This window comes from Chelon labrosus (genome assembly GCF_963514085.1).
Source record: "Chelon labrosus genome assembly, chromosome: 10".
In the NCBI taxonomy this organism is placed as follows: Eukaryota; Metazoa; Chordata; class Actinopteri; order Mugiliformes; family Mugilidae; genus Chelon; species Chelon labrosus.
Window position 1 is genome coordinate 21,499,337 of NC_140360.1, and position 27,394 is coordinate 21,526,730.

At 44.7% G+C, this 27,394-nt stretch overlaps 1 protein-coding gene across 1 annotated transcript in view; it reads left to right on the forward strand.

The window, feature by feature from the left end:
- The first annotated feature begins 3,523 nt into the window (after positions 1-3,523).
- The window catches only part of plxna2 (plexin A2), a 134,479-nt gene continuing 110,608 nt past the window's right edge, over positions 3,524-27,394 (forward strand). The window contains exons 1-2 of the mRNA XM_084553578.1: positions 3,524-4,741; positions 8,801-8,983. Of these exons, the coding sequence (XP_084409704.1) occupies positions 3,548-4,741; positions 8,801-8,983 (1,377 nt within the window). The 5' untranslated portion in view covers positions 3,524-3,547. The remainder of the gene's footprint in view (positions 4,742-8,800; positions 8,984-27,394) is intronic.

Here is a 27,394-nt window from a genome sequence, read left to right on the forward strand (position 1 = left end):
GACCTGCTGCCTATTCTAGGGTGATAGACGTTTGGAGCTGCCTCAGAGGCCACTTCCTAAAGCTCGTTCTCTCTTGAGTCAGTTTGCTGGCTGCTGGACTGCCCTCGGGCTGTTGTGTCCACAACCCAGTGATGGTTTGCATAGCTTATCCATTTTTTTTTCTTTTTTCATTTATTCATCCCTTGCCTATCCCTTCTGCTGCTCCACGGCATCTTTTTAATTCACCACAATGCGGCTCCATTGACCACGGTTGGTATTGTCAAAGCACCAGGCCCAGCAGCCGGGGAAATCACCAGTATTTCAGCAAGGGACCCGCAACCAGACACAGTGACAGACAACAGGCAGCCAGTGGGACCAGTTTGTTTAACAAGCATTCAGAAGCAGCCTGCCTGAGTGTGCCAGCACAGTGTTTTGTGTGCCTGACTATTCATTATGAATAGGAAGTTTTGCAATAACCGTCTTTTCTCCAAACCATGATCACAGCTTTCCTGTGAGCTGGAATGCGAGTTATTTTCTGTCTCTCTTGACTTGATGCTCTTCTTCTTTTCCTCTTCTTCTCTCTTCCGTGTCTGACAAAACGGCTGTCAGATGTGTGTTTGAATGGAAATCTACTGACAGTGACCATGGTATTTTATATTCATATGTGATGTTAAACGCTGAAGCAGTTGACAGTTTGTCATCATGTCGATTCATCTTTCTGCCTCAGTGCCACGTCCACTGCTGTGATGCGTCCACTAACTGAACTTATTTCAGAACCAGGACTTGTTGCACTGGATGTGGTCCGTGACAGACAACTGTTCATCCTGTGTTAAAATGCTGCTGATGCTGCAAAGTGTCAGTTATTGTTAGAGCCATGTCACCATTGGTTGAATACTTTGTATTTGGCAGCCTTCTGACTCATTTTTGCAATTAATAGCTGAAACGACTGCCATTGTTCTACCTTACCTATAGTTCTATTCACTGCCATTGCAGTCTCTTCTTATTCTAGGTCAGTAGGTGGCTATGTTTAAGCATGAATCACTCCTCATTGCATTTATATGTTAATTTCCTTATCTGTAATTCTGACTCCTGGTAAACAAAAGAAAGATGTGGCTTTGAACTAAGGAGCACAAGAGGGGTGTTGTTCTTATTCTTTTTAAGCCTGCTCCTCGGCTTCATAGTACTGAGACGTCCATGTCAAGTGCAACAAAGAGGTGGTCATGCAATCAGCTTAAACAAAGATTTCATTCCCCGTCTTACCGTAACCAATATGAATGGATAACCTTTGTGGAGCCTTTTATTTACACCATTCAGTCACTCTCATTCTTTGCCTCTGCAGCTGTTGCCACAACATGAGGGAGCGATGCATACGTTTCTCCCAACCACTGGGGAAGGAGAAATAAAAAGGAAAGGAAGAAAGATGGATTGGAGTAAACGTTGTATAGACATATACGATTAAGAGGTGGGGGGGTAGGAAAGGCTCTAAAGGGCAAAAGGCTGTGGGGCTTGAGCAAAAAGCTAGCTCAGCAGGCGGCTGATTATACCACCAAAGGGATCCACTTTGCACATCTAGCATGTACAAACTCAAACAAAGGAGAAAAGCAGCGTGGAGGCAGCTGAAAGTGAAGGTGGGGGTCCGGCCCTCACTGCTTCTTTAGAGGCAATGGCACTTTTATGACCATGCTAATAAAGTGCTTCTGGGACAGAGCACCTCCCACACCTCCGCCTATACGCACGCCAAGAACAGCTTGACAGGGCTTTAGGACCTGTGTTTATGGACACATGGATCAATACACTTCCTCGGGGTCTATATTTAAGACAGTGCTGTGTAGCGCGCCCGTTGATCACAGGGGGAGGGACCTCAAGATGGCCATTACCGGATTTGGAGTGAGGGCTATGAAAGGGCTGACACGGTTCACAGGGAATCCCAAACCAGCTTTGCAAATCAAACCTGCCTTGAACACGGTCGCTGTGGCATCCTGGGTGTTCAGCATCTCACCATCCAACGCTCCTTTCCTGTTTTGAATTGCTGGCGCTTGTTAATTCGAGGCGCAGTCGCTGATTATTCCAGCCACATCTTTCACCCTTGATTCTCTGTGCCCTCACTGCTGGAAATGCAAATCTGGAGCGTGACAAACGATGTAGGGCCGTTTCTGACACGTTCAAGCCCCTGGTGTCCCCATGTCGCTCCCCAGCTTACCTCCTCCAGCTCCACAGTAATTACCCTTGTTGGATTGCTACGCCTAATCATACTTGATTTTGGGATGCACCGCCATTCTCTCCACTTGTTAGCCCCTCACACTGCTTGGTTCTGATAGAGTACACTGATAACACTGAGGGAATGAGGCGCACACATACACATGCTGTAGATACTGCTGGCTGGTGTTTTTATGAGGGGAGTTATGTACGGATCTAATACGGCGGCTGATTCATTTACAGATGATTGTTGTGCCGCCAGTGCTTAATCCCCTCTGTGATCTGATCACATTAGAAGGAGATGAATAGTATAAAAGGTTAAAAAACAAAACAGTGTTTAGAAAAGAATAATTAATAGATTCTGTAAAATGGGCTTCTTGAAGAGCAGGGAGCAAGGGGGAGGGGTGTGTGGAAGAGGCTTCCAATTTGTTCTCAGTTTGTTCCAGTAATAAGATCCAGTCCTTCTTTTCCAGTGGACAAGATAATTAACTCCTGGGGACAGACTGCACAGAGCTCCATCTTTTGGTCTATGCCACACGGAGAGCGATCTCACAGCCCAGTCTCATGCCGGCAGAATAAATTGCAGACTTTGCCAGATATGTGGTTTTGCTGTAGATATGGAAAAGGAACAATTCATATGGGTGTCAGCTGATGGGCTGTAGTCAGTGTAAAAGGAATGGGGTTAATGCTGATGTATGGTTATGGTATGGTCACTAATATTAATATTTCCATTAAAATGTTTTGAAGATAGAAGCCTGGTTTTAAGTTGTGATAATATGATAATGTAGTTTAGATACACATTAGCTATAAAACTGTGATTCAGGTTTGAAGACCAGCAGTTCTGATGCAATGAGTCATTGCCAAGTGTCCAAGGTTTTCTGTGAGCAATGTCTGTCTTGGCGTTTTCGTTCTTAGAAACCGCTTGCTCAGTGTGTGACAGCAGCAGCGCAAGTATGAGTCAGGTCAGGCTAATTTCCGTTCCGCTGCAACCTGCCTCTTTTTCCTGCATTGTCTTGCCCTGTCCAGCAACTGCTTTGGAATGTGCACCATAATGGTTTCCGCTCATTGTGTCCTTAAATCTCCACTCCCCTTCTCCACAGCTCATCGCCTTATTGAAATCTAACCTTTTAAACCTATTCACTTAGCAACAGCCCTTTCCTTTTGGTCAAATATGTTTCGTCCATGTGATATGTGAGTCATACTGTGATCTCTAACATATTTTATGTCTGTTTCTTGTTTTCTCTTCCAGAAACATGTGAAGGGCCTTGAGAATCTTTGACCTGCAAGTTAGCCTTCGACAACAAAAAGGCGAAGGTCTTCTCCCTTCATCCTCTCATCCATTCTATCTGCTCCCTCTGCAGTTTCCTTAAACATGGAGGGCCGGCAGGCTACACGCAGAACTTTATTACCTAATACTACATTAGCAACAATAGCTACTCTACTTGGCCTCTGGCTCATAGCAGTTCCAAGCAATGGGCAGACTTTCACTAGTTTCCACCCTGAACGTCGGGACTGGGTATTCAACCACCTGACGGTTCACAAAACCACGGGCGCATTGTATATTGGAGCGGTCAACCGTGTGTACAAGCTTTCAGGCAACCTGACCCTCCTTGTTTCCCATGACACAGGCCCAGAGGATGACAACAAGGCCTGCTACCCCCCTCTGATTGTCCAGCCCTGTTCTGAGCCCCTTGTCTCCACCAACAATGTCAACAAGCTTCTCCTCATTGATTATTCCCAAAATCGGTTGCTGGCCTGTGGCAGCCTCTACCAGGGTGTCTGTAAACTCCTCAGATTAGATGACCTCTTTATTTTGGTGGAACCCTCCCACAAGAAAGAGCACTACCTCTCCAGTGTCAACCAGACTGGGACCATGTATGGGGTCATTGTGCCTTCACAGGGCCAGGATGGAACATTGTTCATTGGCACAGCAGTAGATGGCAAGCAGGACTACTTTCCTACTATCTCCAGCCGAAAGTTGCCCCGTGACCCAGAATCTTCTGCTATGCTTGACTATGAATTGCACACTGATTTTGTGTCGTCTCTCATCAAAATACCATCAGACACTCTGGCTCTGGTCTCCCACTTTGACATCTACTACGTATACGGCTTCGCCAGTGGCAGCTTTGTTTACTTCCTGACTGTTCAGCCCGAGACGCCAGAGAACAGCATGTCATCAAGTGGATCCGGCAGTGATCTCTTCTACACTTCCCGCATTGTCCGCCTCTGCAAAGACGACCGCAAGTTTCACTCCTATGTCTCTCTTCCTATTGGCTGCGTGAAGCACGGTGTCGAGTACCGGCTGCTGCAGGCTGCCTACCTCGGCAAGCCTGGCCGCGTTCTTGCTGCCTCACTCAACATCAGCGCCCAGGATGACGTGCTCTTCACCATCTTCTCCAAGGGCCAGAAGCAATTCCATCGGCCGCCAGATGACTCAGCTCTCTGCGTCTTCACCATTCGAGACATCAATGCACGAATTAAGGAGCGCCTGCAGTCCTGCTATCAGGGAGAAGGAAACCTGGAACTCAACTGGCTCCTTGGGAAGGACGTGCAGTGCACCAAAGCGGTGAGTTATGCTTGGAAAATGTTTATTAAAGCACATTCATACTATATATGCACACATGTACAGATGTGCTGTCCATTCTCTACCCCCTTACTTAAATCACATCAAAACAGCTTTGTTATGTAGACACATACAAGCTAGCTCATAACCATAAAAGATATAAGAAAACAAAAGGTAAAAAAAACAAAAGCTTCTCCAAATTCAGGCCCACCAACCTTTACAACTAGTTTCCATCCCTAAATTATGATAGTAAACGGTAAGGGAATGACCAAAGCGTCCCACTGAAACTAGAAACAATAAATACAGCAATCATCCAGAAATGCTTTTGACTGCCTATCTCTGATATCACCAAAAGACTCTCACACTACATGCAATTATGTCAAATTGTTGTGTTTCTTTGATATCAGAGAACATCCTCTTTCAAGTATATTTCAATGAGAGATATTAATACATTTATTTTTCTTGGCAACCATCAAAGTGATAACATTCTCCTTGAGCAAGACACATATAAACACTCTCCCCTTTGGAATTTAAAAAAAGTGTGTCTGTGTCTGGGCACGGCGCTGAAGTTGCTCATCTTCTGATAGATCACACTCCGATCCGTTCCTTCTGAAATCCCTAATTATTCTGTAATACGAGGCCACATATCGGTTACGTGTTGTCAAGCAGAATTGAGTCCTTGATTTTCCCTTATTCCCAGGAGGCTCTAGTCCTCTGTGCTTTCATTCTGTAATTGCGGATAGGAATTTAAGAATATTAAAAATTAATAACTAGCTAAGTAGGAAGTGACTGTGAGCATGTGTGCTGTACGTCTACATGTACATAGGAATGGCTTATCAGTACTGTATGTGTAGTCTCACTATAATGAGACCTACTGATCAGCTTCTTTTGTTGCTAATCCCCCCAGGGAACTCCATTGACCACTCTTATTAAAATCAGTAAATTCCCCATTAGCACAGTGTCAGAGGTGATTGTCAGGAGGAGGGAGACATTATCTGGAGCTAGGTGTTGGCTTTTATTAGCCCGCTGAGAAGGCGGGATAAGACGCGGAGTAGGCGGAAGAAGGAGAAATGGTGATATATAGCGATGACAGTTCGATGGTGCGTAGCCGTTTTAACTGTGGAGACTCAAATTAGAGCGTTTTCCAGTTTCCCAGAAGAATTCACAATCATCTCAGTGTGCACTGAAGGTTGCCAGCTGTTACCTGCGAAGCTGCACTCCATTCTTGAGTCATGTGCTGCCAATAATGGGCTGCTTTCCTTTCACATTACACACCAAGAATACTTTAAATGTTTAGCCATAGCAATAAGGAAATGTAAAATACAGCCCCTAAGACCATGTCCTCGAGCTCAATGAGCAGCTTGTACATCCAAAGTATAATAAGGATTATGCAGATAGATGTCAATGGATGAGGAACTCTGTACAAATTACAATTAGCACTCAACCATGTTGACATTGTCTGCTTGACGTTAAATCCCCAACTCAAGCAATGTGCCGGCGTTTCAAGTACACATATGTTTCACATCCTGTCTTACATAAATATGTTCTGGAGTGTCTGTGTGTGGTATTTTGTCTGGGATCCATCAGAATACGAGGTCAATCGGTGTTAGACCAACCCCAGAGACTGTATTGTTTGTTAACTGTTAAGTGTGCCTTGCTTTGTTTCTGAGGAAATTACACATGCAGTCCCGGCGCCTTTCCTGTGGCCCGTTTCTAACAGCAGGTAGCCGGCGAGAAACTTAATTATACCCCCAGCTCTCATTCTTGCAAACATTTTGCTGTGTGTACGCTCACACGCAGGCCAAGGCTACGGCTGGAAATGGAACTGAGGCTGAGCCAGGGGATTCAGACACAGCAGCCAATCAAAGATTTATCACCCAGCCGTCCAGCCTTCTGCCATCTGGAGAATCACACCAACGCTGTAGTCAATCCTATGGAGCAGAGCCATGATGGGATTTTTTTTTTTTGTATCAGGCTGCCTGTGTGTGTTTTCTTTCACTAATACCAGCTTTCTATCTTCCTTTGTACTCAAGCTCCATAAAATAATTAAGCACTCATGAGAGCAATGGCCATCTAGTATTGATAGCATCCTGAGACTGCATATCCTGTCACATCTAATTCATCCTTCATTCAAATTACACACAAATGGAAACATTGCTGTCATTGTTAAAATCTTCTTTATTCATTTTTCTCAGCATAGCTTAAATGTTGTTAAATGAGGATTAACCACACTGGGTTGCCGGGTCTATATTTAGCCTCACCCCAACTCAGCTCTTCTGAAGGTAATGTTATTTGTATGACGTGAAACAGTTTGAGTTACGGCAGCTACGAGTTCCTTTTAAATTTATGACAAGGCAGAGGGAAAGCAAAACAAAAATGTCTGCAAGAAGGTGATCAAGAAAGCTCAACCACACAGACTCCGGGGGGATTTGAGTTGCCAGGGCTGCTAAGCGTACATCATCTGAACAATCTAGATATAATCAGAACCAAATGGTCTGGAGCCCAGCAGACCATATGTGGAGTAGCTGCATGATTTCGGTGGAGTAGCAATTGATAAGCCAAAGTCTGGAACTCACGGCTGTTCCTCTGGTTAGGTGCTAGCATGTCCCATCAGATTCATTCTTTGTGTCTGCTCAGTGGTTAAAACAAGCTTTAAACAGTTTCATACAGTACATTTGATTTTATAACCAAAGGAGAAAAGAATAATTTATGTGCACCACATTTTTTTTTTCTTTCTAATTTAAATACTGCAGTGGAGTAGCCCATAGCACTGTGTGCTATTTTGGGCAAAGGACATAAAAGGAAATGCCATAAAGTGAGGGGCGTGACTATACGAGCGGAGGCGATTATTCCCCGTCAGCATTATTGCTCTTACTCTGCTCATGAAAATCTGTGTAGGAAGGTTTTACAGCCACGGTGTGCGGTGTGAGGCTGAGCCGCCTCCCAGAGTGGGAAGTGTCACTCAGCGTAGTCTGTATTCTGACAGGGACAAAGACAGACAAAGAGAGGAGACAGATGAGAGATAGATATAGTGACAGAAAGAGAACTAATGAGTTGGGCTTGGAGAAAGGGGATGTAAATTAGAAGGGTGAATAAAATGGAATTTGTGAGCACTACATGGGAGGCTCGCCGGGCCATCTCACTTTACTCCTCATGGCACATTGAGGCCACTGCCAGTCAGACAATGTCAGATGACCTCATTCAACACCAGAAAGATTACTGTCTTCCCTCTCATTCACTTCCTCCTCTTTTCCTTTATCATCTTCCCCCTATCCATATTCCCCACTTATCTTTTAAGAGACTGCAGCATAGAGCAAGTCCTCATCACAAGCACCTATTATAAGATATGTAATTATGTCCAGATTTTCCTAAGAACTGAATGAGAGTTCAGGGTGGCGATAAATGATTAATGAATGAGTAAATACAGTTCATTGCAGCCTCTTCGGTTGCATGCATGCTTCATTCTTCCATTGTTATGACTCAGTGTGTTCGCCAGTGGACATAGTTATCATGCAGTATGTGTCTTCCTGCAGAGGTGTGATGATAGGCCAGGGTAATGAGCCACAGTGAGAGCAAGTTGGAGCTCAGTCAGGTGGAGCTGATACTTATCTGTCAAGCGGAATAGAAAGACAAACCTTTGTCTGGCTGGAAGACTCATTTGCGCACCTCCACCACACACTGACCTTCTTCTTCCCTCTCAGACTCACCCTTTCTCACCCCCTCATTTCCATCCAGACACTCTCTGACACCGCCACTGTTTTCACAACTTTGGCCATCACTCCGTCCTTATGTCTCAGGCTTTCACCTTCATCTTTGCTCCTTACTGAGCTGTCTTCTTTTATAAGGGTCTGTATGCCTGCCTCTCCTCTCTGCTGTGTTATTTTCGGAGTCCGTGTCTCTCTGACGCGTATTTGTACCCTCCACGTCACTGCAGTAGGTTTAAATTCAGGGGTTTCTGTGTTTAATGTGACATTTGTCTCAAGATTGCCATGATCTCTCTGTTTCAGTTTGCATGTTTTCTCCTGTCGTTCATTTGTACTTTGTTTTTTTCTCTGTCTGTAGCCGGTGCCCATAGATGACTCTTTCTGTGGTCTGGACATCAACCAGCCCCTTGGCGGTTCTCAGCTAGTGACCGGCCACACTCTCTACACTGAGACGCGAGACCGCATGACTTCTGTGACCTCCTACGTCTACAACGGCTACTGTGTAGCTTTTGTGGGCACAAAGAGTGGACGCCTGAAGAAGGTGAGTTCAGATTCCTTTTTGTATTCTCATTCCAGCAGTCAGTTAAAGGGCTTTTGGGGAATATTTCCGCTCAGTTCATTACTGCGACACACAGGGGCTCTCATGCTGACAGAGGTCTGTCCAGTGGTCCGTGGGGCACAGACACTGTCAAGTGGTCCCATTTCCGTGCACATGGATCATTGTCACAGAGAAACTTATCTCCTTAATATTTAATACCTGCTGTCAAAGAGTCAGGGAAGGGTAATGGCAATGGCTAGCCCACTGCAGTGGTCATTACCAGGTCCTTGTTAAGTGAGATCCAGTGTTGCAGTGTTGAATAACCTGCACTGACCCATTACTTTTAATAGGCACCTTTCTGCCTTTGGCCCACTGAGAGCCAAAAGAAAGAGCGGGCCCATGCCCTAAACCTCCCAGTCTTGGTGAGATGCCACAGAGGGTTAACGGCTCCTGGCCTGTTAATAATGATAGATTTCACACCCCAGTCACAGAAAAAAAAAAGGTATTAGATCAGATTCCTCTCTGACAGGATTAAATGCTCTGGGTCCTGGGATGAGGAGTGGCAATCAGAAATGGTGCAATGTTTTTGCTGATTAATTTAGAACAGATGTTTCACTGTTTTGGCGCTGACATCACCCCAGACAGCTGATGCTTTGACTGCGTATGAGAAAATGTTTGATCGTAGAACAAACACAGTTGTGCGGGGGGTACACTGTGTCACAATAGTTGTTTGTCTTGCTTTCTAGTTTGCATTTAGACAAATGGTTGAAGGATGTCAGTATTCACCTGGCTCCTCCTCCCACGGGGCCAGTTTTGAATGGCAGAAACAGTGCGTCACAGGGCCGTGAAACAGCTGCACAAAGCTCAGCGAAGGAGCTTGAAAGGGAAAGAGAGCTGCTAAAACCAGGATGATGCCCCTTTTGGCATGTTCTTTGTTATTTTATGTTTGCCAATGCAACACAAATGGTGCTGGCTTGGGTTATTTTGGTCTCCGTCTATTCATTATTAAATCAATTCGCCAATCAGGCTGTGGTGGAGAGAGTATTTATTTGATGTAATCCCCCGTTTGAGGTGTTTAATAATTTAACACCTTTTTCTACTTGGTTAAATTAGATGAGACAGGAAAGAATGTTTTCCCCACTGCGTTGCTGTGGCTTGCGTATAGTTTTTACCTCATTGCTTCCTTCCTCGCTCCCATCTGTAGCTGCCACTTGCCTACTCCCATTCCTCTCTCTTCTATCTCCTGCTCCCTGTTTGAGAATCCATGCAAAATAGCCTTGTGTGCTGCTTTGTACTTAGACCCGGGGCCTGACTGTAACCACAGTAACGCTAACATGGGGGGAGGAATTAACCAGGATATGAGAAGAGCACCTAGAGAGAAGGTAACACGGTCTAGTGGCCAGAGCAGAAAAAAAATAGTAAAGAACTATCCCAGAGAGTGATCCCAAGGCAAACAGAATAAGGCGGTTGTGCCAGTTCTGCTCACAATACACACTAGTATATTGCCCAGCAATCAGTATTCTTTTGATTTGAATTATTGCCTTAATAAAGGTAATGATCATTCTCACTATGGGGTAGTCTAGATGAGGAAATGAAAGACGTTTAGAGTCAAAATTCAGTATTTTCAAGCTGTGTGAGTGTAATAAAACATTCTTATCATTCTGACTTCCTATGAACTCTTTTGAAGTTTTGACTTCTCCATTTGGTCAGGCGAGTTTTCTGCGCTTGATTTGAACTCAATTTGTTTGGGGTCGCGTGTGTGGACAAGGCACTGCCTCTGCTTTGCAAAACATTTGCATGCAGCTACGTTTTTTGAAAAAAGGTAAAGACGTGATTTGCATGGAAGCACAAGACTGAGCAAGGTCAGACTGTTCACGTATTGTGTGTGAAAAACTGAATGACCACAATTAGCCTACCTCCTGTGGCAGTCTGCCGCAGTGTGAATTATCAATACTGCTATGTGACAGCAGTGTGTGGAAGAGGACTGCTTTGACAAATGTCATTATGTCATAAAAGTGTGTGCATATATTCCAGTGTGTCTGGCATACGCATTGTTTACAGTGAGATCTATTGACCCTCTCAGGTGTCACAGGGAGGCCAAAGGGATAGGGTGACCTGATGGCCTGGCTGCAGCTTCTCTGCACAGCGATGATAAGATCCTACAGAGCTATATGAGACACATAGATGGAGTAGGATGCTGTAGGCTTTCTGCAGATCTGAACATGACACAGCTATGGTGACAAGACTTGATGCGTTGCTGGTGATATAAGTCTATACCTTTGTCGCCTTCATGCAACCAAGAGAGACAGACAGATGGGGAAAGGGAGGGGTGTGGTGTGCATGGATGCATGGTTAAGAGGTGTGAGGCATGATGAGAAAAAATAAGAAAACAGAGTAGCAGTAACGTTCAGAGATAGAAGGAAAAGGAAGAAGGTATTGGGGGAGGGAGGAAGAGACCGTTGAAATGTGAATTTAGTGCCGCCAAAGAAACCAGGACTGCACCGCTGCTTGTAATTGGATTGGCTCCTTCCCAAAGAAGACCCCCCCTCCCCAGCCCTCCATTTACCGCTTCCCCATTCAATCCCGCTTCTCCCTCCCTCCCTCCACCTCCCTCCCGTTTTCCCTGCAGACCGGCTCCTGTATACGCTGCTGTTTCCTGGGCTTTGCTGGTGCATGGCAAAGCATGAGGGATGGTGTTGGCGGATATCACTGCCTGTGGCAGGCTTTTGTAGGGATTGATTGAGGAAGAGGGGTTAAGAGCGTGGGGGAGCAGGCGGACACTAAGGTGAGGAGAATGCATATATAGAGTGATAGACTGCAGGAAACAATAACAGCACATTTGTGAGCCGCATCCAGTGTAAAAGCACTCTCATTCTGTGATGATGTACACAGGGTGTGAAGTAATCACATTTTATTATCTGACATTGGATCAAATGCACAAATCTATGTATGATCAAGATTAAGTATCCCAGCATAGAGTGACTCATCGTACTGTCATACAGCAATTCTGTGTTAAATCGGCAGTCCAAGTGTCATGAGGCTTTCACAATTTGGTTGTGGACTTCGGGGTCTCTCCTCTGGAGGCAGTGATTGATGGTATAAGGCAGTAGATGTTCACCTCAGCAAAAAGGCGCTAGCAGACAGTCAATATTCCAAGTATTTATGAACTTTTTGAGCTCCAGACGGGACCAAAGCTTGACCTTTACCCCACTGTGAGCAACCATCTAGAACAGGGGTATTCAACTACATTTTAAAAAGGTGGAGTTGGAGAAAAGGTCCAAAAGATCATAATATATATACACACACACACACACACACACACACACACACACCATTACACACACTGAATAATATGTTCTCTCATTAACTGATAAAAGTGAGCTTCATGTCAAAATAAGTAAAATAAAATAAATTAAATGTGAAAATTGTGAATGATAAATCTCAACTCTCTTTTTAACACTCGTCTTTTTCTTTCCCTTTCTCCGGCTCACTCGTCTGTTTCTCTCCCTTTGTTTTTTCTACATGTATCGCTCTTTCTTTTTCCTTCCTACCATCTTTTCATGTGTAACTTGCCTTTGACTCCCTCCTCTGTCTGTCTGCATCGTAGACAATCTATGGTCTGCGCTGTAGAGTCGCGATGTTTACTGCTTGGAATAAACAAGCTTGATTGGCTCAGTGTTATCACGCGGGCTGGCTTAACTCTCATGCAATTGGTCTGTGTGTTTCCTCATCCAATAAACCCCTACCAAAAGCTGCACTGCTTAAAATAGAAGCGCACCATCATATTTTTAATCATAACCTTCTGGTTTGGCTCTAGATCCGAGTCCGTATTGCATGGCTACTGGGTCCGGACGCAGACCGCGTTCCGCCTGTTAGTGACCTATGATTTAGAAGATCTCCCAGTGAGCATGTTGTCCTGCTGCTGCGTTAATGTCTTATTTAAATTCTAAACTAAGATTTACATTCGTACTCACCACACTGTATATTATACACATTAGGCCCCGCCGTCTATGATATCACGCTTATGTACCCAGAGACCAGAAGACTGCTGCAGGGCTCTGTGGGTCAAATTATAAAGATAGGCGATCTGCTTATTCTGGATACGCATTACCCAAGAATTGCATCATCTAAATTGAAATTGGCTGTGTGTGGTTGACTTTGTGCTTAAGCACAGACATATCCCACATAGGGACTGGGATTGCTTGGAATCACCAACGGCGTTAAGGAGAAGAGTAGCTGTGGGGATCATTGCCTTTGATAAGGCTAGAGATGGAGGCCACGGCTGCATATGTAAGATTGGGTGTTGAAAGGGAGCACGGCCATAAATGAACGGGGAGGTTAAAGCAAACTCAGCAGAGGCACATTCAGGATTCCCCTGTTGATCAGAATCAATTTACAGACAGTGAGAATGAACATCTTTCATCCCAGTTCTCCCACAAGAGCAACAGAAGTTAAGAGCTTTTGAACCTTAGACCAAAGGATCCGTTCCCTGGTGGCATTCTCTCCTACATAAAACGTACCTACTAACAGCTCTATAGGTTTATTTGTTAAAACATGTTATGTGGAAGTGTGAACATACTGTATATCCATTCTATAAACATAAATCCCTTTCAGTATTTCTGTATAAGCAGTAATTTACAAAAAAATTGTCATGATGTATGGCTTTTCTTTTCATCATGCCCTGATGGACAATCAGGAATTAGTTTGGAAGATGTGTCCTGTAGCTGAAATGAACAACTTAAAAGGGAGGTTCAGGTGTTTAACCGGACAAATGTCCTGTGGAACTGGTTAACGTAGCAGAGGGTGCGTGGCTAAGTCGCAGCGACCTGAATAACAGCAGGGTTGTGTGTGTGTTGTGCAGACGGTGCTGGAGTGTCACCGAGGGTAGCAGCTGATCATAGGCCATGAAGTATTGCAGACTTGAAAGGCTCGTAAACGCAGGCAGCTGCTACTACAGAGCCCTTGTGGACAAGCGGTCAAACCCCCCCACCCGCCCCGCTCTCACCCCTCTCTGCTCTGTTCAACCCCACTGTGAGCCTCAGAGAATTAGTCCTTGGATTCATCTCCCTCAGAGGGAATGGGATCTGAGAGCCTTGCCTGTCTGGCCTGTTAGCCTAGAGGCTGCTCACCTGCTTTGGTGTGGCCTGCCCTGGATTTCTGTGTGGAAGCGAGGGATCAGCCAAGCGGATTTATTGCCCCTCTGTTGTCCGGCCCTTGAGTTCTGTGTTTGCTGTGGCCCAGCTAGGTCGTCTAGCCGGGAATAGGGGCGCACGTTGGAATAGAAACGAAACAGGAAGAGAGAGGAGGAAACAGGCGTGAGAGGAGAGAGACGGGAAGACTAAATTGCAGAACGACACGTGTATAGAAAATTAGAGAGAGAGAAGAAGAGAGGCTCTAACTATCGTTGGGGGTGATGTCCCTAGCAACAGCTGAGGCCCATGGCAACAACTGAATGGAAGCCCATCTCGCTCTCCCAGGGGTACAAATTTCTCTGAAAACACAACCGAGGGGTTCCATCACCTGTTCGCTATAAACAACTTCATGTAGTTGTTTACAGCTCTCTCACTGATTCACAATAAACAAGCTAAAAGCACAAAGGATTCATCGTTTTAATGACTTTATTAAACATATCCATTGTCATCGCCTGGCTTGCATTAACCTTGAGCTGACAGAAAAAGAAACACAATTACACGTGAAGAGAACTGTCACAATTGCCACCAGGTGGAATTTGTTTCCAATCATCACAGTCGTCTCTCACTGAATGCCTCCTGTAATAACTCGCATCACATTGTTTCAGATTGAATGGTGTGGTCTAATTAATCCCGCACAGAACAAATAATTGCACTCTATTGTTAAAGCGTTGTCTTTGTTTAGTCTGACTTGTTCAATATTAAACGGAACGCCACATACTAAATACACCTGTTCAGAACGCGAGCAACATTGCAGATTGGAACAGAAAAGACGATTTTAGCTGAAATAACAGCTGCCAATGTGCATCAGTTACAGCCATGTTCAGGAATTTCCCTCCTTGATTGCCGGCAATCTTTCTAATCATGTTAAACTAGAAATCCAGCCTCAGTTCGCCCACCGGCAACAGCTGGGAGTCTGGCGTAGCCTGCAGAAATTGCTTCTGCTCGCGAAACAACGTTTTCCCTCACAACACAGCTTGCAGAAAATCTGTACCGAGGCTAAATCAAACCAGCACTATTTGGATACTGCAAATTAAGGAAGAGGCCTCTGAAAAGCTTCTTTTCAACCTCTACAGGAAAAAAGGGACGACCAATAAATATTGTGAAGAGCTCTTTGAAGCCTTCACTTGTCGGGTTTACCCTCTGATCAACCGGTGGTCTGAGTTCTTCTGAACATCCATAAACAACTGTAATGGAGCCAGACGATTTAAGTCTTCTGTTGTATCTATAGAAGTTATTGTTATTTTCAAAAGAAATTGTGCTTTTTGAGGCGATGCATCTTGCCCTTCTGACTTCTGTGACCTTTCACTTCTAGAAGAATGTCAGTGTTTAGGCTGTGTGGTTATTTAAATGTGCACATATGGGTACAAGGTGTGGATCTTTGTGCGTGGAAGTGGTTTCCGTAGCTGCTCGATTACCATAACCATCTCTCTAGTCGAGCTAATAACTAGCTTGTTCATGGATTGAGGACTGGTAGGATATTTGTGTGACCTTTTGGAACTTGGCCTGCATTTAACCCTAACCCTAAGCCAGATAAAGAGGTGGCCAGCGGCAGCCCCAGGCTCTAGGAGCAGGCTGTCCCTTTCATGGTTGTGTTTAGAGCACAAACCTCTCTATCTGCTAGACCTGGTCCAGGCTTCTCTAAAACCTTCACAGTTAAAAGGCCGGTGGACTGAGAGCCCCTGCTGTTCCATTCATCTAAGCTTTATATCTGCTTTTTTCTTCTTAGTCTCCATGATTCACTTTCTTTCTGTCTGTCGTTCTGTGTCATTCCCTGTTTCTCTTCACAGCAGTGAGTTAAGTGTATCCTGGTCAGTCATCCGTGTGTCCCTCCCTTCCCTCTGATTTCTCTCTTTCTTTCCATCCCTTACTCTGCCCGAGTCTCTAACTCTAACTTCTGCCACTCTATTTTTCCTTCTCTTCCCGGCGCAGACTATTTCAGTGACACAGCCTACCCTGCAGTGATCTCATTAATCACATTCAAACAGCTCTCTGTTGCTTTCTCTCCTTCTATGTGCCTCGCTCTCCGTTCGCTGCCTCTAATTGCTTGCTCTTTTCTCTGCCAGTGTCTCGAAGGAAGCGTTTTTCATTATCTAACAACAAGAGACAAATACTCATACAGTGCAGGCATTTTATTACAGATGGATTTTATACATGTAGGCTTAATTTAGCTGGAAGATATGCACTTGCGTGTATCTATGCCAATGGAGACAAATCCCAAAAGACACGAAACTCGAATCACGTATGTCCGTAAACATGTCGTGCACTGCTTATCCATTAATTTGTCATTTGTTTGTTGTTGTTTTATTTATTTTTTTGTCCGTGCAGAGCACTTGATTTTATTTGCAAGATTTCTTATTGGCAGTGCCTTTTATTTAGTTTAGGAAACAAATTACCCTGTTGAGTGCCTCCCATAATTAAACTTAACTTCATGAGTGAGATTAATTAACCCATTGTTGATTAGAGCTGCTTTACACCAGAGGCTGCCTGTAGAAGGAGCTTTGCTGTAATCCAGTTTTCTCCAGCATATTTTCTTGTTGATTGAGCTAGAAATGAACATTATTTGCCTGCCCACGAACATTTCCTCATGTTTAAAAGTCCTTAAAAAAGCAAAGACACATCTGCTTTTACACTTCTTCCCACACACAGAACTCCTTCATACTAAGTCTGTGGCAGTGGATCGTGCGGGTTTTGCTAATGTTGGGAGCAATAGTGTCTTTAGGATTGTGTGGCCACATCAAACTACGTCGCTACCCAGATTCATGTCTTCCTGGATACGCAATTAAACAAGTAAAAGCAAGGCTGAGCATTTCCAAATGTTTCTCTTAGTAGGATGTGGTATTTCTAATTCTCATGAATATGTTATTTCTAGCCCACACATCCTTGCAAATGTTTTATGTGCAATGAAATCACAGCAAAAATACTGTATATCCAAAACATTATGTAAGCTAGCTGCGTTGGGAGGCAGGCCCTCGCAGCATATTAGTATTCCTGTTTAGTCTGCAGCCAATGTAGGCACCACAGGGAGATCATTTGAAATTCATAGAAATTCTTATCAGTTGTTGCGTTGCTGTTATTGATCCGTTACTGTGGAAACAGTATTGCATGGGTGTTGGTCTTGTCATATTTTCTTGCCTAAGGTATCCGTCTCAGAGCTCCAATGACTTCCAACAGTTCACAACCAATCAAAAAGAAAACTTCTCTCTGTTAAATGAACTTAGAGTATTTAGAGTTTGGCTTTTGCCCCCTGAGTTGCCAGCTGGCAAGAAGTAGGAGTTTTCTTTCTCTTCAGTTTCTCTGTTGACCTTGCTCAGATACACAGAGAGAAAATGGACAGACAGAGGAAGACTAAATATCTTTAGGACACAATGAAAAAAATAAGAAAAAAATAGATTAGTGGGCAACATCTGTCAAAGTGGATGGCTGGCTTAGTGCCAGCATTTATTGATTTGCTTTACAAAGCACTTGAATGGGCCAGATAACTGTGATTAGCCAATTCATTACTGCTGGCTCTTAGAGTGGTCCAAAATTAGATAAAACGGGGACTAGGAAGGACACAGGCGGAGTGAGAGCAAACTATTACTTTGTAAATTTGCGCTGAAACTCGAGCGGTGACCCACAATAGAGGAATCTGTTTGAAGTCCTTTATGAATTATCCATATTTTACACGAACTGCAATGATCATCCTCATTAGAAGCGGTTACAAAATGGAAAGAAAAAAGAAAAGCTTGCATTGTTTATGTGTTAGATAGCATGCATAATAATTCTAGTTTACTCAAGCAACCAAAACAGAGATCCTCTCATCTACTTTGCAAATGCGCGCTTCCCTTTCAAGCGTCTTTTCAAGTTGCACAGCACCAACAGATCTCAGAAATTCGACGCGTTTTGGCTTTGATGATACACTAAACTGTTGTCTATGCTAAGGCAAACTGAGTGTGACAGCGACTAATGTTTCTGTCTGATAGTGGCGTAGCTTTACTGCTCCTCTGTCGCCTACTTCATACAAGACAGTAGAAGCTATCAGTTCCCTTGGAGTTAAGGTTGTCTCGTTGACAGCATTGTTTAATGCGTTTCTATGATCGCACAGTGTTTACAAGAAGCTTTTATGGGATCTGCACAAATCATTTCTTTGATACATGCCTTGTGTGATTGCAGAGTCGTCTGGTTATCATTTATTACGGCTGTTATGACAATATGAATTAGGGATTGCAGAAATACGTCTAATTCCTTCTTATTAAATATCAGAGCTTTCCCGTTTCCCTTTACGATTACTGGTTACGTCTGAAACCTCGGTGGCAAAGCTGTGACAGTGAAGGATCGAGGCAAGCAGGCCTTTATCACTTTCCCTGATTTTCCTCTTGCTCCAGTTTCTTTTCTACATTTGTTCTGTGCACTGTCTCCCCATTTCTCCCTCTCTCTTTTCTCACTCCCTTCATCTCTCTTCCTTACTGCAGGGCTGTCAAGCAACTCTAGCCAGCCATCAGCCTAATGAGCAGTGATACAGTGCTAATAGCATGTGATAATATTTCAAGCCACTGGTAATCTCCGCTCACTCAGCCTTTACCTGCTCGTCACTTCTGCTCCTTTAACCCGCACGTACACACACACTCACACGCGGAGCATCTCTTCCTCTTGACAGCTGTATGTCAGGTCTTGGCCTCATGCTGTCATGAAAGAGAGCTGTCAGCCTGGACTCCCTCTTAATAGTCCATCTATCCGGCAAAGATGGCTACAGTCTTAATGGGAGGGGACAGTTCCTTCTGCATAGCTGGTAACACGGAGTTCAGCGGTCTGAAGAGTCTCAGTGTCTCCGTTTACCTCTTTATTCGTTTAACCTATATTCATGTTGTTTTCAAAGAAAGAGCGGTCCACTGTGCCGCTCCAAGAGCAATGACAGAACAAGAACATATTGCAGATACACCGATCAGCCACAACATTAAAACCACGGAGGTGAAGTAAATAACACTGATCATCTTGTGACAATACAATGTTCAGCTTTTGGACGTGGCGTTGGTGTGGATGCTACTTAGACATGTACACCCCACCTAGACCAGACCAGGCACCCCCACCCCATAGCAATGATGCAGCCGGACACAGGCACACACACAAAAATGCTTTAACTCGAAAAACAGGAAAAACAGCACAAGGTGTTGACCTGGCCTCCAAATTTCCTAGATCCCCAACTGATCGAGTATCTGTGGGATGATCCACAGAGGCCCCTCCCCTTAACCCATAGGACCCAAAAACCCCCACTAACAACACTCTGTTGCCAGACACCACAGGACACCCTCAGAAGGCCCATGTCCATTCTCTGATGAGTCACAACTGCTCTGGAGGCACAAGGGAGACCTCCACAATGTTAGGGAGGTGGTCATGTTATGCCTGATTGGTGCATATGCCATTATATGTGACATACTGACTCAAATTAAATGATAGTAGAATATAGAGTATAAGCGGTCACAAATACCAGATATATTGTTTGGCGGAAGATACACTCTAGATTAGAGTAAGTAGAAACTGCATTTCTTGTAAAATGTTTGGGTGAATTTATTGCTCGACAGAAACATTGCAATAGGAAAGAAGAAAGTGCTTATTAACAGCTACGGTTCAGAGAAAATAGCAGGGGCTATGTGTGACATGCAAAAGCACCTGCATCACCAGAAAACCCATGCCAGGCCACTGAGAGAGCACGAACAAGGTCATGATATCAAAGAACCGAGCAGGAGCCAGAGGCCACCTCCTGTCATAGGTCAGCTCCACCACCGCTGTTATTCATTAAACCCTGATGGTTAGCGGTTGGGAAAACATTATCTGGGCCTCTGGTAACCTGACTAAAAGTAAAGGTCAGGGCCAGAGCCAGGGGTGAGACATCCCCATGCTTTGTGACATAGGCCCACTGTGTCAGACTGGATTATCCGCCGGGAGCACAGACATGATAATTTGACGGAATCGCGCCGCAACGGCAAGCCATTAACATTGCTGCTTTCGACTGTGTTTTAAAGAGCAGTTTAACATTTCTGTGGGGAATAGCATGTTGCTGTCAGTCATAGTTGAGTGTTTTGGTGTGTTTGGCAGCCACAGTTTGGTTCTGCCGGGAGCAGCTGTTTGCTCAGCGGGGTGTATGGATAGAAGAGGTGGGTCTTGTTTGGTCTATATTAGCTTACTGGGGTAAGGAATTAGCAGTTTAACAGACACACCAGCTTTAGGTTTGTCAAATGTGATGATTGGAGGGCAAACATATTGTGTCTCCACCATTTGCATAGTCCCTCTCTAAGGTATTGTGCCTTTAGTGTATAATTATTCCGACACGTAATCACGTGCGGCTCAGGGTTTGTGTGTTTTAGTTCATGTACACATTGGGACAAGATTCTTTGGTGTGGCACACATAGAAATTTTATCCACTTATTTGTATGAGGGAGGTGTGCGAAACCTCCCTTGATCATACATTCAAAAGACACTTCATATTTCACTCTATTTCAAGAGTGTTTCATCACACACAAATGCATGCGCACACACACGTTCATACACTGGGGAAGAGGGGGCTATTGCCTCCTAACTGATTAGGAAATGAGAAACACTTATGTCATGAGTTTTCAGCGTAATAAGCCCAGACTGTTGCGGGTGGGTGAACATTCGGGTGCAGGTATGCCGTGTTTGGGCTGCGGCTGCCGGATTAGCGGGGGCCGCTCGCGTCGGAAGGTGCGGTGGATCCGATGACCGCGTCGGCTCCGCGGGATCCTCGGTTGAAAGGGGATAGGACGGTGTTTGGGTTACGCCACGCTGGGAGTTCTGTCCTCTTTAAATAAGACACACTCGAACAAAGTGCAGCTGATCAGATTAGCGTGGCTGATCAGATTTCTCAGCAGGTTGTTGGCTCCCACTGTCTGAACATCTTGACTAAGAAATGCTGTTAGTACTAAACACACAGAAGAACAAAGGGAGCGGAGTGAAGGGATGTACCAACAGTTGTTGTTAGTTGGAAATTTGTGTGTGATCAGTGCAGCCTAGGCTCTTAACATGGTAAACATATTTCCTTTTGTTCACTGCGCTTCGCTTTTCTGCATCTGCAGTCTTTCTCAAGGGTTAAGTTATTCTTTCTGACAGCAGTGAAAAATCCTACAATGAAGTGGACCTATGGGACTATCTGAAACAATGGTAGCAGGATGAATTGTACCATTCAACTTGTGCTGGGCTCTATTGTTACATTTGCTGTTGTGTGACAAGGAGGAAATTGTTTCTGTTTTTGGGCCCTGATGAATCCCTCCTTCAAAGACCAGAGATTATTGAAGCAATATCAGAGGAGGGAGAAAACAGGAATATCGCAAGGAAGGCGGCATCTTCATTCTCCGTTTCTTTTCTCTTTCTTTCTTTTCATGCTCGGCCGCGGTGTACGGCTATTCTCTCGGATCTCCTCCTCTCTCTTCTTGTGTATCTACTTTTCAGCATCTTTGTCACTGTTTGTCTGATGTTGTTTTTCTCAAATGCCCGGTCTTTGTTCCTGTCTCTGCCCTTCTCTCTCTGTGTTTTTCATTCACCATGGCTCTTCACCCGTGATCCACCCAGGCCAAGCCACAATCCCTTATAAGGCCAGTGGAAGCCCCCATCTGGCCTCTTATTTCCATATCAGATCTGTAGTAACAGACAGGGTTTATAGAGGATCAGGCCTGGAATGTGAAGCTGCCTCTCCATCGCCTGTGCCACAAACCCTGCTCTGCTCTCCGCCCCTGAGCGCAAACCTGGTCAAACCTCCCTCTCCCTCACAATCTGCTCTTCTTCCAGCTTTATCTCCCCTCACCTCTATTTCCCCTCAACCCATCTTCCCCGCCTCTTTCCTGTGCCCTTCCTCTTTTCCTCGCGTTTCTCCTTCCCTTCCTCCTTTTCTCGGCCGTGCCTCTCTCATCTGTCGGTATCTTCTATTTTCAACCACCTTTACACCAAACACACAAGTACACACACTTCCCTCGTCTCTTGGCAGCATCTTAGCAAAGCACACATGTTTGGGGAAAGAAACGCGGCGTGCTCAGATGGTTGCTTGCTCTAAGTTCATAGCTTAAACAGCAATGGAGCCGCAGACAGTTAAACAAGAGACCAAGCCACATCTGAGAGCGAGACAAAAGAAGGAATGCACTAAAGCCGCACTGTACAAGTCCACAACAAACACTCTTAGAACGGACTTATAGGACATCTGCGGTTTCAGCTCATCCGTCCATTATATTTTAAAGCTTTCTTTCCTTCCTTTTCTGTCTTTCTGTCTCTTCCTTTACATGCCTTATGCACTCCCTGAGTCTGTTCCTCATTACAATTTGATGTTACCACAGGCCTTTTTCCCTCCCTGCCGAGCTTTAATATGTAAAGTGTCGACTTTCCTGTGTGTGTGTGTGTGTGTGTGTGTGTGTGTGCGTGTGTGGTTTGGTTTGTTGTCCTAGAGAGTCTGTTTCTGATTAGGTCGGCTCTCGCTAAGCTTTCCCTTTACGGCCACATTTGGGTCTTGCTTGGCAGCGGAACCTTTAGAGTGAGCCTCATCCAGGCCTTAATTGTTTTAAAAGGCTGGCAGACCTGGCTTTCTCTTTGGCTCGGTTGTGTCTTTATCCTTCGCCGTCTCTGTTCTCTCCCGGCCTCTCTTGTATTTCCACTTCCATTCCACCACGGTTTCCTTTTGTCCTCAGTGCTCTCCTAGGGTCTGACACAAATGGAGGGATGTAGGGATGAGAGGGGATCTCATATAGCCTATAATGCTATATCTCCTCCGGGGCCTGTATAGCTCATTAACCTATGTTAGTCTCCACATGCCTCCATTAAAGAGAGACACCTGGTTCCCAAGGGCCCGGCAGGGAAATGATATGCCCAGTCTCCCTTCCCTTCATCAGCGTCCTGGACACACACAGAGAACGGACTCATTACACAGGAGAGCTAAACATGCAAGACTGCCTGGCCTTTGTACTCTCATGGTACTTCCTTTATTGTGTCTCCAGCGGTTATTGATGCTGATGTGTTGATTTCTGTGTCATGTCAGCTGTGCTGTAATGTGACATGTATAATACACATTGAAATAATGACATCCACAATTTACACAAGTGGTTTTCCAGTGAGTGAATAGCAAGTAGCACCGCTCCTCGCTTTGAAGGAAATCGTGGGAGTGTTGAATGTAAACAGCCGAAATGAACAGCTCCAGCCCTTGCACACAGCAGCTCTGTTCAGCTGGAAAGAGACTGTAAGCTTCTAGTACAGTGGCAATTCTCAGATTAGCTGAAGTCCTTTTCAGAGCCAGGGCGGCATCAGCTGCATTCCGGTTACGCATTGAAATGTATACTCCAAGTAATTGCCAGTGAAAAGCCTAAATCGTATTTGGGCAATGCATCCTAAATCTGTGTTCTGGTCCCATGGCTAGCTCTGGGTAATCTGTTTTGTGGGGACTTAGCCTTTCTAATGTTCCTCCTGTCCACTCTGCAATACAGGGGATTCCAGAGATAAGCAGAATTTTCACAAATCGGGTCACAAAACAACAAATGAAAAGATATGCAGATAGCAGGTTTTGCTATTTATCTTTAATTTATTGGACTTTCTATTCCACTCATATTTACTTTTTCCTCTCCTCATCTGTCCTATTGTCTCCGTTTTTTTCTTCCTCTGTTCATGTAAATCTCTCAAGCATGCATTTATGGCACTACAGCGTGTAAGTTGAACTGCATCACTTTAATGTCAGACTCCATGTTTTCCACAACACTGACCTCTTTGTCTTCTGCTGCCTGCAGTTTCTCTGTCCTCTCCCCTTTTCTTTATTCTTCAGTACTCCCCCTCAGTGTTGTGTGTGCATGTGTGCGCTTGCGTTTGGCAGACAAGTGGATGTTAGGGAGTTACAGCGACCTGGAACAGTCTTCAGATTCTCTTTGCACCATTTTCGCATTTTTATCTCCTCCTTGCCCTCCTCTTCACACAGTCTATTTCTCTCCTATTGCATCTGGCTGCCTCTCATTCATCCATTCCACTTCCAGAGCTGAGAAATATTAGCATATCATTGCCGTAAGGAGCTTCGGACTTCACAATTAATGTTTTTTTAATGGTTCCTTGGGCCTCACCATTATGTGGCTGGGCTTCTTAGCCTAATCCAGTGGGGACCATATGGGCAGCAGCCAGACTCAATACGCTGGACCCAGAGGTGTATTCAGACCAGTGGGGAACCAGAGCCAGAGTGCATTTAAAACAGAAAAGCTCAGGGCTTTATTTAAAACCAAAGAGAGTTTATTTGTTTGAGCAAATACCTCAGAGACCGGAGAGAGTGCAGGAGGGCTCTTGTCCGCTTGTGCTTAAGGTGTGAAATGTGTGTGAGTGTGTGTATATTTGGTGCACGGACGCTGTTTATTTTTCATCACCTTTGTTCCAGTGTGGATTTTGTGTGTCTCTGCGTTCAAGCCAAGGTGAGCGCAAAACTTGCATCTTGTCTCTTTTAAAACACACTCAAGAGACCACCAACGCTGCCGACTGCCTCATCCATGTGAGGTGCTGGCTTGATCTGAAACATCAGCAGAGTAAAATAAACACGACACTTGACACACTGACAGTGTTGGCACATTTAAACCCACAAGGATTTATTTTTACATATTGTGTTTATAGTCAAGCGCCCATCTTGCCCCAAAAAGGAAAGTGTCTATGTTGTAGGTTTAGGGGTTGCCGTCTGTTTGGACTAAAGTGCCTCAAGTAAACTCCGTGGTAGATCGTGGTTTATTCACTTATCATGGACGTCTGTTCCCACGGGAGGAGAATCAGTCACTTGGTTAAAGCCTTCTTCCATTCATAAATTTATTTTGGTTAGTGACACATGCACCAAATATTCTGGTTTCTGCTTTTATTTTCAGAATAAGACCCAGAATATTCCTACGGAGATATTCAACTAATATTGCAGTTTTCACACAGCCCTTTGTGTATTAATATAGGGTTTATTAAAAGTTTTCCACCGGTGGCAGACTTGGAAACTTGGAGATTTTGGAGTGTGAACACATCCCCAGCTGTCATCTAGAGAGGTTGATGACATTTGTGCGCATAATATGTGGGCTTTTCCTCGAGACATGCATCTCCACCGCAGCTTTGCCAAGCGTGAGCTACTTGGTTCCTGCACAGTGTGTTCCTGAGCGTTAACAGGCAAGAGGCTCAGCCGAGATGAACATTTCAGATGTGCTGTGTGCACGTCCAAAGAATACCTCCTAGACCCGATATTTGGAATATCCAGTTGAAATATGTTTGTTACAGGACCCATGATATTAGTAGATTTTTAGTTTTTTGCATCTAAATGTATCAAATGTCACATCTGTTCCTGAACTCTCTTGGGGAATGTTTTCTATTGCATCCATCTCTCTGGGCCTACCTGCATAATTTGTGACACTCATCATGGACTCATCTTTACACGAGTTTGGTGTGAAACGTGAAGCTTGTACTGCACACAACACTGAGACCTGATCACATGACTGATTTAAGAGACAGCTTGTATCTGGTAATTAAACATTTGAAGTGAAAACTTTTTTTGCACAGCTACTGATTCTCTTTTTCAAGGATGAAGGAGTTTTAAGAACCAACTTTTTATGGAAAAACCCTATCAGACGTCAATCATTATGCAAAGTAGTGCAAGCTTTAACATCGTTGAACACGCCTGTAGGGATATTTAAAATCAAACTAATGCAAATGCTTTAGTGGCTCCACTGTCCACTGTGTATCCATGTGACAAAAAACTCCTTCAGATTTTGTCCTTACTGTGCCCTCCACAGTAAACTCAAATCGGTCCGGTTTGGAAATCGAATCCTTCTAGGTGGACCTGAGAATAAATTACTAAAGGTCAGTCTAACTGGCAATGCGGCTAACAAGCCAGCGGACCACAGTCAACACCTGAGTGGAAAGCAGCCAGAAAAGCTCTTTGCTCATTACAGTTTCTGTCGATGGAAAGAAGATTAAAAAAGGCTAAAGACCCTGTCTCCCCATCTCACAAACTTTTTCTTCAGCATGATCCACTTAGGCTTTTAATGTAATGCATGTTATATAGCGGGGCTGTAGTGTTATGGCGTGTATACAATCCGCTTTCTCTCTCTCTCTCTCTCTCTCTCTCTGTGTCTCTCTCTCTTCCTCTGCGTGTTTGTGCAAATTCAGAAGAGTAACTGCTGATGCAAGCGCTAAGCGTCCCTGTCCAGGTAATAGCCTGTAGCAGTACTGCAGCCCGGGGCCTGCCAGAGGAGGAGTGACATTTACTGCCACCTTAACTAGCTCATTAGCCTGCTTCACAGTCTTTCTCTCTATTCACTCCACAGAGGGTAATGAGAATAGCACTGTTTTACACTGCCAGTTGTTATTCTGCTCATGCCTTTCAAGGCTATCGAGATGGAACACTCAGATTGTTTTGGGAAATGGCTTCTCGTTCTCTTGCTCTCGACGCTGTTTTAGCACAAGGATTCACTCAGTCTGTCTTTTAAGAAAGAGTTGATGATAGTGTTGAATCTTCATATGATTGCGTTTCATTGTGCACTTAGTGAGATGCCACTGCTGCACACTCACCTACAGTGAGCTCATCTTTTAATCAGGCCTGATCCGGAAGACTGATTGGCCCTATTGTTCACTGTACAGGCTATTGAAATCAGCCTTTCATAGACAAACACACATTTGTATTTATTCGCGCAGGCGGAGACGCACACACACACACACACACCTTTGCACAACGTTACGCAAACTCACATCTTCATTATGCCACTTCTTCGGGTGATTGGAGGGTTGTTGTTTGATGTTGATGTGGGACAGGCTCAATATAATCCTTCCTCTCCTCTCTGGCTGCCCGACATTTCGCCGTTCTTCATTAGGGACGGAGGGATTGAAGGAGAGAGCCGCAGAAGTAATGGCGGTGAAATGATATGCAAATAGAAAAGACGTAATTAAAACATCAACATCCGACCTACCAGCCAGGCCCCCTTTACTGTGGGAGCTGCGTTCAGCTCTCAGCTCCTGATGACTGACATGAGCACCAGCTCGTTGAGATGTGTTTGTTTAGAAGGCGTGTGAGTACACTGGCTTTACACTGACACACACAAAAACACTCGCACTGAACAGCGACCAACGTGGAGAGCACTGTGTCTCCAGTCAGGCTAGTGGAATGCCCCAGGCCTGGGCACATCCCAAGGCCTTTGTTCTGGCTGTGTTTTCTTATTGATAAGGCCTGTAGGGACTAACAGACAAAAACACTACAAGACAGGAC